At 40.6% G+C, this 12,946-nt stretch overlaps 1 protein-coding gene across 1 annotated transcript; it reads left to right on the top strand.

The window, feature by feature from the left end:
• Nucleotides 1-33: 33 nt before the first annotated feature.
• On the top strand, nucleotides 34-12,496 carry LOC125880798 (dnaJ homolog subfamily C member 7-like). The gene is made up of 14 exons (XM_049563532.1): nucleotides 34-126; nucleotides 3,409-3,497; nucleotides 4,638-4,762; nucleotides 4,897-5,010; nucleotides 5,604-5,678; nucleotides 5,829-5,947; nucleotides 6,098-6,251; nucleotides 7,232-7,396; nucleotides 7,509-7,600; nucleotides 7,695-7,768; nucleotides 7,866-8,012; nucleotides 8,114-8,269; nucleotides 11,113-11,193; nucleotides 11,288-12,496. Exons 1-14 carry the CDS (start codon nucleotides 56-58, stop codon nucleotides 11,323-11,325), a joined length of 1,500 nt encoding a protein of 499 aa, XP_049419489.1. The 5' UTR covers nucleotides 34-55; the 3' UTR covers nucleotides 11,326-12,496.
• Nucleotides 12,497-12,946: the final 450 nt, after the last annotated feature.

Raw genomic sequence — 12,946 nt, 5'->3', positions numbered from 1 at the left:
AAGCTTATGAATTACAGGAAATGACGTCACTTCGTGGTAGTCCTTTCCAGAAAAAATGGCAGCTGTTGACATCGACGTGCCGGTGGACGCTGAACCTCAAATCCACGGTCCAGAGGACATGGAGCGGTAAATATTAAACGTTAATTCTCCTCTGTGTGTCCGTGTGGTGTGTGTCATGTGAAAATAACCCGGGAGTCTCTGACTGAGCCCAACCGCCGTTAGCTGACAGGGCTCGGACACAACAGCGCGTTAGCCTGGAGACGAGCTAACGAGGCTAGCTCACAGAGGAGGAAACGGCACTTTTCGATAAATGTTAGATTTTATTGGTTTTTATAAATGGTAAGCGTCGGCGTTGCTGTAGTTTAAACGGTTAGATGTATGTACACTTCATACATAGTTAAAATTTATTTCGCATCTTTGTTAAAAAAACCGAACCTAACGTTGGCTAATTAGCTAATAGTATTGACACATGCTCGGTTACAGCTAGCCAACAATTGCTGTATTCAGAGTTTCTTTGATTGTGTTAGTCTGTTTGTTCGGACACTTAGCTCAATCTAAACACGAGGAGATAAGCATCAATTTAATCTGTTAGTGGTCAGTAATGTTGCATTATGGGCTGACCTCTTTCGAGAAAGTTCCTCATGACACGGACAGTTAGCATTAGCTTTACTTTGAGCTCAAAACATCAGATAAACTTACAGTCATTATGTAACTTTAAAAGCTTCCCCAAACGTCTCATTTTATTTAACTTAAGTTTTGTGATACGACATTGTAGTTGTCAGTAAATAGGCAAATTAACAATGACAGCGTCTGACAGGAACAGGACACTTTGCATATTATTGGTGTTCTGACACATATATTAGCTGGGTAATATAAGTTTATTCAACCCCAAATGTGAATTAACACGTTTTACTGAAAACAAATTGTTACATAATTAAAGGCATACTTCACCCACCAAATGAGCATTCATGCATCAATTGGTCATGCTGTGTTACCTTGAATTTGTTAAGTAAACTTTTATTTTTCTAGCATAGGTGACCACATGTACCAGCAAAACCATATCAAAACACCCATTTAAAAACTCGCACAACTGGTGCAGTATAACCCAGGTCTTATTTATCCACTCTTATGATCAGTACCTTAAGGGTTTATCCTCAGTGCCTTAGAGACACAGGCACTTTCATTAAAACTGAACTGAAAGTGAAACTTATCTGTGCTCTCTTCATAGACAGACTCCAATACTTACGTTTTTTTGGTTTTTTTTTTAAGAGAAAATGCATGTGTTTGAGAAGTACTGAGCATACAACTGGATAACTAAGACTCAGATTATACTGCATGACTTGAGTGAGAGTTCTGAATGTGACATGAATTCAAGATACACAGAATGATCAAATGATGTGCACATGGTTATTTTGTTGGTGGAGTATTCCTTTAACTAATATCATGACTGTGTCTACAAAACAACACAGTCAGTCTCACTCTAAGCAGCAGTGTTGATTTTTTTAAAGTTGGTTTGATAACAACAAACCAAATTTAAAATCACCTTTAAACTAACAGGGTAGTTGTATCAAAACAGGCATTTCAGCTCTCTAGTACCAAGAAGAGTTTAGAGAAATTAATGGACTCTTCTGCATCAATCTGAAATTATATTTTGAAAATCTGGAAATAGAGGGAACGTGTTTATATGTATGGTTTCTATATTTACTTCCTAGATATAAGCTTCTACTTTCAATATTTTTTATTCTAGCTCGCAGGCTTTACTGGACTGTTCAGTGCTGTATTTGCAGATGTAATGTAGGGAGAGGTGTACACAATATAGATATGTTCTGCCATGAAATTTAGGTAATTCAGAGATGTGAATTGCCAAGAATTTTGTAAACAATATAATGCTGCTTATTAAACATAACTTTCTAGGGGTGTTAATGTCCAGTTTCTATATTATGTTGGTTCTTTGGACAACGACAAGATATTTGCTGAAATCAAAAAGTCTGCCACGGGGCGTCGGTAGCATAGTGGATAGTGCTGGCGCCCCATGTACAGAGGCATTGCCTCGCTGCAGCGGCCACAGGTTCGAATCCGGCTCGTGGCCCTTTGCTGCATGTCAGTCCCGACTCTCTCTCTGTCTCCCCATTTCACCTTCTGTCCTGTCAATAAAGGCAAAAAAGCCAATAAAAATAATCTTTAAAAAAAAAAAAAGTCTGCCACAATATGATTTCAATTAGATTCAGGGGCCTGCTATCGATATGAGACAATATTATTCAAACCACAGAAATGATGTACATAATTGTAACCAATAAAGTGCAGTAAAGTTTACTTTAAATTGACTCCATTAACACACATAAAACAGCATGAGGGATAAGTGAAATGTCAGGGCTTTCTGACTCACAACCCTGAAGGGAAACCTCTCCCAACAGCCATTTAATAAAAGCACAACATTCAACTCAATAATTATTGTCAGCAGAAACGCTGAAATTTTCTTCTTCTGTACCCAGCTGTAGTGTTTTTTGGCAGATGTAAATAACCATCACTAACTTGGGTGTGGGGCATAAAGAAGGTCTACACACTGTTAGGCTACTAAATAAGCAGTTTATTTCTCTTTTTCTCTGTGCAAAACAACATTTTGATCTGTAAGATTTTCCTCAGGCAAGTGTGAAAGACAGAAAAAGCATTTCCTTTAGAAGCAGTGAAGTGTCTCTACAAGAATTACTTGTTTTCTCTTTCACACTTGCCTTAAGAAGATCTTATAGATCAAAATGTCCAGGGTGACCAGCACCGCAGTAGCTTCGTCTTTATATGAATCAGTGTTTTCTCTTTAACACTTGGCACCCTGAGAGGACTGCAGCAGGTGAATTTCACTGCTATGTTTAGTCCTGAAGCTGCATATCAGGACTGTGTGCCCTGCTCTGCTGTCCCACTTCCAGGTGTTATACACCACAGTCCTTTCAGGCTCTGCCTCGTGTGCAGCAAATTCTCTGATGGATACAGATGAGTTCAGGCAAACCAGCTGGTCTGGTTTGATGTCACTGACTTGAAGGTGAACTATGCAGGAATTGTTGGCTGCTGTTTGTAAACAGTTTTGCTGTATTTGGGGTTTTTTCATTGCTGTGTACACAACTTATTTAGCTTCCTCTTGGACGTGTGCTGCTTCCAGTCTGGCACCTGGCTGCTATCTTTATATAAAGTCCCAAATTCAATTGCACACTGTGCCCTGGAACACTGTTTTTTAAGTTAATCCTGCATAGTTTAACTTTTACGCAGTTGTTTTATGTACATCTTTATTGTGAAGGGCTTTAATTGGTTAACTGATTTATCACTGAATAGTTTACTTTATATTGTGTGGGCGGATAACTCTTATCTTTGTAAAGCTCCTGTTAAACCTTGACTTTGGTTTGTGTTTCTCCTCTGCAGTCAGGCTGAAGGCTTCAAAGAGCAAGGAAATGCATTCTACAGCAAGAAAGATTACTCTGAGGCTTTCAACTATTATACCAAGGCCATTGGTAAGATCACATCTAACTACTCTTTACCCATAGACCAACTTTTGTTCATACTCTCCTGCTGATGAATTCTGATGATCTCTTCTGGTCCCACCTTTCCCAGTACATCAGCAAAACAAAAATAACAGTGAAATTTCTATTGACAGTTGAGTCATCGCCTCCTTCTGACGTATTTCTCAACACACGTTCTCTCTGTGTGCTTTAAAACTGTATCAGGAGCAGCTCTACCTCTGTTATTTGTTTGAATTACTCAGGACTTGCACTATATTTGCAGTTTACCTCTGTCTATCACAAGGATGGCTCTAGACCAATGGTTCTCAAACTTTTTGGTGACGAAGACCCCTAAAATGATCCACATGAGGTCACAGACCCCCATTTAATAAGATCTGGCTTCAGGGACCTCAATCTAAAAAGATTGTTTTATGATTAAGACCAGAATTTTATAGTTTTCAACTACAGTTGAGGATGTAAGTGCATAGGAAGTGAAACTTATGATCAGAATCAGCCAATTTTTGTTATCAGGCCATTCAATAGCTATCAGTGGTGATAAGCAGCATAAATATGGTTTCGTAGGGGCTTGCCACACCTACTGTCAGGCTGAGAGGGCCATTACCAGACCATAAAATTAGTCCTTCTGCTAGAATAGGGACTGGCACAGGACTTTCACCCATGAGACCGGGGTTTGTGTCCCTTGTAAAACCATTATTTACACCCAACCATGCTCTTTCTGAAATTTAACACATTGTTTTGGCACTTAAACCTAATGAAAGTTAAAATTAAACCTAACAAACTAGTAGTGGCTGTTAAATGGGCCGATACCACCTTCTGAACCTACCAGCCTACCACTGACCCATATCCATGAGGCTTATAACCACAGATAATGGCCATTCAGTGGGCTGATAACATCCCAGTTGGGTGCCAGAATAGACACTAACTTCAACCCACATTGGGGTAACTTCTGTAGTGAATCAAACAGTGAAATAAATATTTCTTGTTTTTCTGGGGACCCCCTGGGACTCCTTCAGGGTCCCCTGGGGGTCCCTGAACCCCTGGTTGAGAACCACTGTTCTAGATAGATCTGTAATCTGTACCCACTTCTCATTTTTCCTGCGTGACATGGATTTTTTTTTCTTGTCTCTCAAGATGCAAGCCCCAAAACTGCCAGTTATTATGGCAACAGGGCGGCCACCCTCATGATGCTCTGTCGCTTCAGAGAGGCTCTAGAAGATTCCCAGCAGGCTGTGCGGCTGGATGACTGCTTCATGAAAGTGGGTTTCAGTATCATTGTTATTCTCAGCTTTGCACGTCACTTGCTCTGTTAAAAACCCCAGCTGCACTTGCAGAATAAAGTTTGTTTTTTAATGCAACCATAAGAAGGAAATGTGCCTCTCACACCCCACAGGGTCATCTACGTGAGGGCAAGTGCCACCTGTTGTTAGGAAATGCCATGGCAGCCAGTCGCTGCTTCCAGAAGGTTTTGGAGTTGGATCCCAGCAACAGAGAGGCCCAGCAGGAGGTGGGGATCACCGGAACTTCTCACATTCCCCTCACTGTAATAGCTTCTTTGCATACAGCTTGTTTACATTACTGCGCTGCCCAGATGGAGGGCAGGCAACTGCAGGCTACCAACACTGGTAGCACTATGATTTGTGCTGCGTATGGCTGTGCCAGTTGGTCAAATTTGGGTGTAACATTGTAACATTAGGAGGTCTGGAGGATGACGTAATTTGTAACGACAATCATGTCCGCACCGTGCAAATCAGTCAGGTTGTGGTGAAAAACACTTAACTTCTGTTTTGTATGGATCACATTCAACATGAGTGTCAATTTTCACGATACCTGCTGCCTGCATGTTGATCCAACCTTTTTATGTAGTCACGTTCCTCTATTTCCAGTTTCCAGTTCACACAGTATATGGATTTATTACTTCCTGCCCTCCCATCTGAATTTTGCACGTCATGATAGTCATATGATTGCAGATAAACTGTTACTGTACAAGAATGCATTTTATCATGTATTGAGCATAGTCTTGGAGTCAAAGATGTCACTCAAACTCGCCTGTTAACATTGCAAAGAAATTGCTGACACATGATTGCTCTTATATTTCAGAATAAGACAGCATCGATGCTAGTGGAGTACGAACGAATGGCCGACTTTGGCTTTGAGAAGCGTGATTTCAGAAAGGTACTTTACACCCATTCTTTCTTTTTCGCCAAACTCAATAGTCCCATTTTAATTGTTATATTTTACAAAGATCCAAATCTCTGCATGTCTTTCATCAGCGATTACAGTAGATTGTGCAGGTGTAGTTAATTGGCTCTTGTCCTGACCCAGGTGGTGTACTGCATGGACCGGGCCTTAGCAGTGGCTTCTGCCTGTCACCGCTTCAAAATCCTCAAGGCTGAGTGTCTGGCCCTGCTGGGACGCTATCCAGAGGCCCAGTCTGTAGCAAGGTGGGAACAACTGGTGTTAGGTTCATGGTGTATGAGTGTCTTGTTACAGTGATTCATAAAATATTATAAATATGAGTAAGGGGTCTGCTTTAGTAACTTTCCAATAAGTGGGATGTAATAGACTTACTGATCCTTCGATCTTTTTTACAGTGATATCTTGCGAATGGATTCCACAAACGCAGACGCACTCTACGTCCGAGGCTTGTGTCTCTACTATGAGGACTGCATCGATAAAGCTGTACAGTTCTTTGTCCAGGCTCTGCGCATGGCACCTGACCACGAAAAGGCCCGTCTAGCCTGCAGGGTAAGATTGTCTTCTTCCTCCTCGTTTCATTGAAAGAAAGAAAAGAATAAACATGTTTTTCGTACAGTTATTTTTATTTCAAACCATCAAGTATTTTGGAATGTCTTGTATAAGATCAGTGTGTATGAAAAAGCAAAGTGATCCATACTGCTTGACCAATTCTGCCACGAGTGGTAAGGTTAGAAATTTATTTTTGGGTGTAGTGCAGCACATTTGCATTTTTTCTGCATGTTGGCTTTCTGCACTGCTCATCTCTTGGCAGGCAGGATAGAAAGTAAAGCTCACATACAGGCAGATTACAGCCCCAATTAGACAGAACCATAGAGACCCACTGTACTGTCTTTTTGTCAAAGCCTGCCCTGATCAGACAGAGCGCTTTTTGCAGCTTGCTGCGTCACCAAATCACCTGTCCTTAGCTTAACCAGTTTTTTTTGCTGTCAAGTAATCTCACAGATCTGTACCTTCAAATCTGCATAAGAAACAGACAGGCGGAGGGCACATGGAGACTGGACACAGGGAAATAGAGAAAAAAGAGAAATCACAGGGAGCTCCCCCAGCTCATTGAGGAACTTCTCCTGGATGATGGTCGGTTTAAGGTTTATATTAGTAAGAGTCAGGGACAGCTTGACAATCTGCTGTTAATCGTTGGGCCTAATTGCAGTTGGTAAAATGTTAAAAGTAGTTGATGCTCCAATTTCTTTAGATATTTCAGTTTGCCTAGGGCGATGATGAAAGTGAGGTAACGTTAGCTTTTAACAAACCAAGTACTTCAACGCAAGTGTTCAGGGTGCCCCTGCAAAAAGGCAAGGTGCTCAGCAATTTATTGAAAAACATTACAAAAAGACGCCCCAAGCTGCTGAAGTTTGCTCCGTCTGGTCAGAACCTAACTAAGTAAATCCATTCTTCAAGACATGCCAAAATACAGACAACACCTTAATGTTTTAAAAGAGACATGATGACTTGTTCTCCTCCCAAATCAGAATGCCAAAGCCCTAAAAGCCAAGAAAGAGGAGGGCAACCAGGCGTTTAAGAGCTGCAACTATGAAGCTGCCTACCAGCTGTATACCGAGGCCCTGACGATAGACCCCAACAACATCAAGACCAACGCTAAACTGTACTGCAACAGAGCCACAGCAGGAGTAAAGGTGAGAGGCGACACGTTAGCAGCTGCAGGCATTCGATCAGTAATGCTGTCTGATTATTTGTTCTCTTCTAGCTCTTCACTCAATTTACTGTCATTAACTTGTTCATCAACAGCTGCAGAAACTTGATAAAGCCATTGAAGATTGTACCAATGCAATCAAACTAGATGACACTTACATCAAGGCCTACTTAAGAAGAGCTCAGTGGTATGCTGCACTTTCTATATGAGTACATGTGTCCTAATGGGTGTGTTTTGTTGTGCATTATGCAGTTTTTGAGTGACTTTGTGTGACCCTGTAGTTACATGAACACAGAGCAGTATGAAGAGGCCGTACGGGACTATGAAAAAGTTTACCAGACAGAAAAAACATCAGGTGAGCTGCTGTTGTATTATATTTTTGCATTTTTACTTGTTTTAACTGATGCACCAGCCATGTCAGATTTTCACACACTCACATTTTATCACTTTAGATCACAAGCATCTGCTGAAGACGGCACAGCTGGAGCTGAAGAAGAGCAAGAGGAAAGATTACTACAAGGTGCTGGGGGTCGGCAAGAACGCCACCGAGGACGAGATCAAAAAGGCCTATCGCAAACGGGCCCTCATGCACCACCCAGGTAGACCGCTCAGTCTTTACACAGACATGAAGGATACCAGGTTTGCATTTGATGGTTATATATCTGAAGGACTGTGTTGTAATTGTATCATCATCTTGCAGACCGCCACAGCGCAGCGACTCCAGAGGTGCAGAAGGAGGAGGAGAAGAAATTCAAGGAGGTGGGCGAGGCCTTCACTGTGCTCTCTGACCCAAAGAAGAAGATCCGCTACGACAGTGGACACGACCTGGAAGACGACTGCTCCTTTGATGGTGGAGGTAAAAGCTGTTTTTTTTTTTCTTTGGACAGATTTACATTCAAAAGCTACCAAAACTGAGTGACAGATTATTCACTGTCTGGTGTATAGAAGAGGCATCAATACTGTCGACAGAACACCATGACATGCATCATGACTTTTTTTTTGCTTTTTCCATTTCATCTATAAATTTTAGGTTTTGCTGAATATTCAAACTTCCCATTAATTCTCACAGAATCCCTCAGATTTAGAAGTAGGGATGGGAATCGTTCAGGTTGAGGACCAGTGCCAAATTATTGGATCCATTGGAATCATATGGTGCCGAGCTGATCAATTCCTTGCCAATCAATTCAGTGCCAGCAAATTTTTCTGACAGTTACAGTGTCAGTGCAGCATGTATGTCGCCCATGGTACGCAAAAAGCGATCTGTGCGATAAATGAAAGCTACCACAGTAGCACTTGTGCTTTACAGCTTTGTGCTGTGTGTGTGTGTCTGTGTGTGAGATTGAGGGGAGGGTTCGTGTGCTTGTATGTATGTGAGGTGAATCAATAGTGCATCGCTACTATACTTGATAGTGTGATGGTGAGACGGCCATATGCAAACAAGCGCGCACATCCAAAAATAAGGATTGGGTGCAGGACAAAAAAAAGTCAAACGACGGCCATATGCGCCTGAGCAATAGAGCAAAGGGAGTAAATACATCTCATTAGGGGAGCAAAGCTATGGTTTGCCTTTTTAAAACTAAAATTATGGTCATAAAGTCTCCACGATCAGGTAGTTATGTTTAAACAGCCTACATTCATAATAATTTTACCATTTCAGCAACCAACAAAAACAAGTAACAAGAAAATTACACATTTTTCGACCTCCCTTTGAGTTGGTTCAATCTATACAGTCGCTGATGGCACAGCTGATTGATCAATTGGAGCACAGTGACAGCATGGCACATTGAAAGAGGCCAACAGAGTGGAGCTTTTCCTTATGGCATTAAAGTGTCTGAATTAACAGTCAGTTCAGCAGTTGACAGAGACTTATTTGGAGCTCTACAGTCTACTTTATTTTTTTTTATTGTAGTCAGACTTTAGATGGATTTCATTTTAAATACAGGACATATCGCCCCATGTTTACTCCCTTCATCCTGCGCAGTGCTTTCATTATTAGCAGGGGTGGATTTAGTGATTTAGCCCAGGCAAACTGTCTTGTTTATTTTTACCCGTTACTGGGAATGTTGGTAGACAAATGGCAGCGGTAGAATAAGTACTGAAAACTTTTTCTTCAGTAAAACTATTCACAGCACACACAGTAAAAAAGCTGAAGTCAAAGTCCTGTAGTCAGGAGAGGTCATATCAGCACAATGTATTTAAATTTATGGAAACTCCGTTCAAGGGGGAGCTTTCAATTCTTAAATAATGTTGGATAGTTTGATTGATTTTATATATATTTTTATTTTGCTATTTTGTTTTATTTATTTTTTATTTTATTTATCTTTTTTATTTTTAGTATTATTTTTATCTTTACCATGATTTTAAATGTGTAATAATAATGATTATAAATATAGCTTTTTCCCATTTTTTTTAAAAATAATTTTCTAAATCTATTAATTTGTCATTTGTGGGACATTTCTCGCCAAATTGCTCATTGCCTTTTTCCCCCATGCTTTTGACAGAAAACTCATCAATTTGCTGGGATCGCAGTTCAAAGGTTTATATATTTGTGAAAGGCATCTGAAAGCAGCACAAGAAAAGTAATGTGATGTTAGGTTTCAGTGGGTTAAAAAAGTGCTTTGGGGCCTTTTGTAAGTTCATTTGGGGTACAGTGAGTTAGAATAGTAACATAACTAAATATTTTAACATCTCAACATCATAATCTGTAACAGTTTATGCCTGTTTTAGTTGTGCCCTTGGATGTTTTTATGAATATTTCAAATAATGAAACAGCTGTTGTAATAATTCAATTCAATTTTCTGTCCTGTTCTTGATGCACTCATAGTTTTCATAACACCCTCAATCTAACTCATCTAGACAGTGCAGGTGGTGTAGACATGCAGGAAATTTCTATTTCCTGTTTGCTCCCAACAGATAAACAAGCATAATCAGGTGCCCATGGAGACGGCTCCTGGATGTGGTTGACAGATATGTTCATATTAATATAGCACAGCACTGATACAGCTATTTTATACGCTGAACTTATCACCGACCTGCTGATGCTCATTAAACCCGTGTTGGACTTGGTCATATGAGTCACTCCGTCACTGTTGGTAGAGACTGTAGTTCAGACACAACACTGATAAACCTGAGCATTGTACAGTAACACTGAGCCTCATGATCAAACAAAGTGTCTCTGTCTCCTGTATAATTGTAACATAAGCGCCACGCAGGCAGGCCAAGCAGTTTGTCTTTGACAAAGAAAACACAGATGAAAACACACGCTGTACAAATACTCTCTCATTTTATGGCTCCAGACTTCAAAGATGTGTAGGCTTACTTTTACCACAGAGAAAATTAATCAGAAGTCAATAAAGAACTACAGCAGCAAGCCGAATTGATAATGGCATTGTTATCAATAAAATCTAATTAACATCCCTTTTTCTAAGTCAGCCTATGAAAACAGTAAGAACCCAACTTCTTCCGACAATACACAGAAGTCAGTGAGCCCCAATAGCCGGACTGTATCCTGAGCTGCCAGACAATTGCGTTTCGATTGTCTGGCAGTTCCTGTTTCTCTCTGCAGTGCATGCACACCCTGTACTGATGACACCTGTTTGTCAGACACCTTAATTCACCTCAATTCCGTGTGCGCATCTTGTTCTTCCTGAAGCTTGTCATCACCAGCTAATCCTGCTGTTGTCTTTGCTGTCTCTCTAGACTTTGATGCGAACAACATCTTCAGAGCTTTCTTTGGCGGCCATGGTGGAGGAGGAGGATATAGTTTTGATTCCAGTCCAGGTATGTTTGAAGACATCACTCAAGACGTCTTTAAGTTTACTGAAGCAACAGAGAAAGTTAATCCTGTAAACTAACTTCGTCTTTGTTTTTCTAGACAACGGACCTGGAAATTTCTTCTTCCAGTTTGGTTAAAGTGAAGGAGCATGCGGGAAAATGCAGCCCTGCAGTAGACAAAATCAAGTTGGACCCACAGTCACCTCCTGACGCTCACACTCCCGAGCGTCTAACAAAACGTCCCCACTATTCTTTCTCGAGAGGTTCTTGATTATCGCATTCACTTCTAAATTTACTCCTCACATTGATGCTAAAAACATTAGGAAGGATAATTCAGAGACTCTAGTTGTGAATCAACTCTGTAAATATGGAATTGCTTAAGAGGTCTTTTTTAAAATGAGGGGTTTGGATCAGCTGATCAGAGCATGTCCCTTCTGCCAAAATCTAAATGACAATAAATAAAATCTTGTAAAACTGCTTCAACCTTCGTAAAGGTGACCCGTGGAAGAATAAGCATCATGGTTAATTAGTTTTAGAAGACACACTATGGTATATGTTTTTATGGTTCTGCTGGGACTGAACGTCTCTGTAGAACCAGAGCCAATTTACTGTGGAAGTTCAATGTCAAACTGACCTCAGGACAGCCTGTTGAGGACAACGCTGGTCTCATGCGAGCACGTGTCCAGGTTTTATTGGCTCACTTGCCAAATACAAAATCTTCGTGCAGGGTTTTTTCTTTCTTCTCCATGCTGCGTTGTATATTTGACTCGAATGTAAAGCGTTTTGTGTCCATAAATATTTTTCTTCAGTCTTCCCGAGGTCTATTTATATTTATTGTACTGTATATTCTAACCTGTACACAGCAAAACGCCAGTGTTTGTCTTCCTCCGTTTTTAAGAGACTCATTTGTAAATGTTTCCCACGCCATCTTCTTTGCCCTTGAAATTGTGCAGGTTTTTTTTAACAGGCCAAAATCTGCACACGTACACCTTCTCTTCAAAGCACCGACCACTCATCTGTCCCGTTCAAATTCTAGTGGTGCCTTACCAGAAGGAGCAGCGAGCCACGTCCTGTTGACTAAAGGAGCTTTGTGAGTCTGTGCTCTTCTTCATATCTGGCCAGTGAATGAAATTGAATATTAGTAACTGAATTCTTCATCCCGTCAAACACAAAAGACTCTTCGTGTCATGTCAGCATCAGTCACACCCAGCTGTCATCCACCCATACTCGTTACGCACGTTTCATCAGTGCAGCCCTTCCCCTACTTGTTCCACCTGTTTTTAAAGGGACGCTGTTAGTAGGCTGGAAGCACTTAAATACTTCACTACATTTAGTGAGTTCAGGTGAGGCTGCTCTGAAAATATATCTTTGTCAGTTACCAATTACTTAACACTGGAAGAAGTTGAACTACCTTGTAAAAAATGTACATGGAATATAACAATATACAATACAAAAAGTCACATGCCACTTGTTCATGTCATAAACCAAAAAAAAGTGAACCCTAACTACTAATGGGAAAGCGACAGGAAATGTCAGCTTGGGTTTGGTATACAATGTCCATGAGTGTACCTGCCTTCAGAAGCTAAAGTCCAGGTAGGGCTATTAAACCAAAGCAGGATGACTCAGTTAATCAGATAACTTCTAAAATAGCATGCAACAACTTATGTGTACATTTGTTAATGAATAGCAGTCATCAATAATTATAAATAACTGTAGTCAAAGGGGGTTCAATTACAGTCGAGAGGCAATGGTAACATAA

This window comes from Epinephelus fuscoguttatus, linkage group LG20 (genome assembly GCF_011397635.1).
Source record: "Epinephelus fuscoguttatus linkage group LG20, E.fuscoguttatus.final_Chr_v1".
Lineage (NCBI taxonomy): Eukaryota > Metazoa > Chordata > Actinopteri > Perciformes > Serranidae > Epinephelus > Epinephelus fuscoguttatus.
Note: the sequence above shows the minus strand (reverse complement) of the source record. Positions and strands in the feature narration are given on the sequence as shown.

Bases quoted from the DNA above. Each gene is read 5' to 3' on its own strand.
- LOC125880798 (XM_049563532.1), top strand. From the start codon at position 56: ATGGCAGCTGTTGACATCGACGTGCCGGTGGACGCTGAACCTCAAATC. The intron at 5,948-6,097 runs GTGGGAACAACT...TCTTTTTTACAG, and splicing joins GAGGCCCAGTCTGTAGCAAG to TGATATCTTGCGAATGGATT. The intron at 11,194-11,287 runs GTATGTTTGAAG...TTGTTTTTCTAG, and splicing joins TAGTTTTGATTCCAGTCCAG to ACAACGGACCTGGAAATTTC.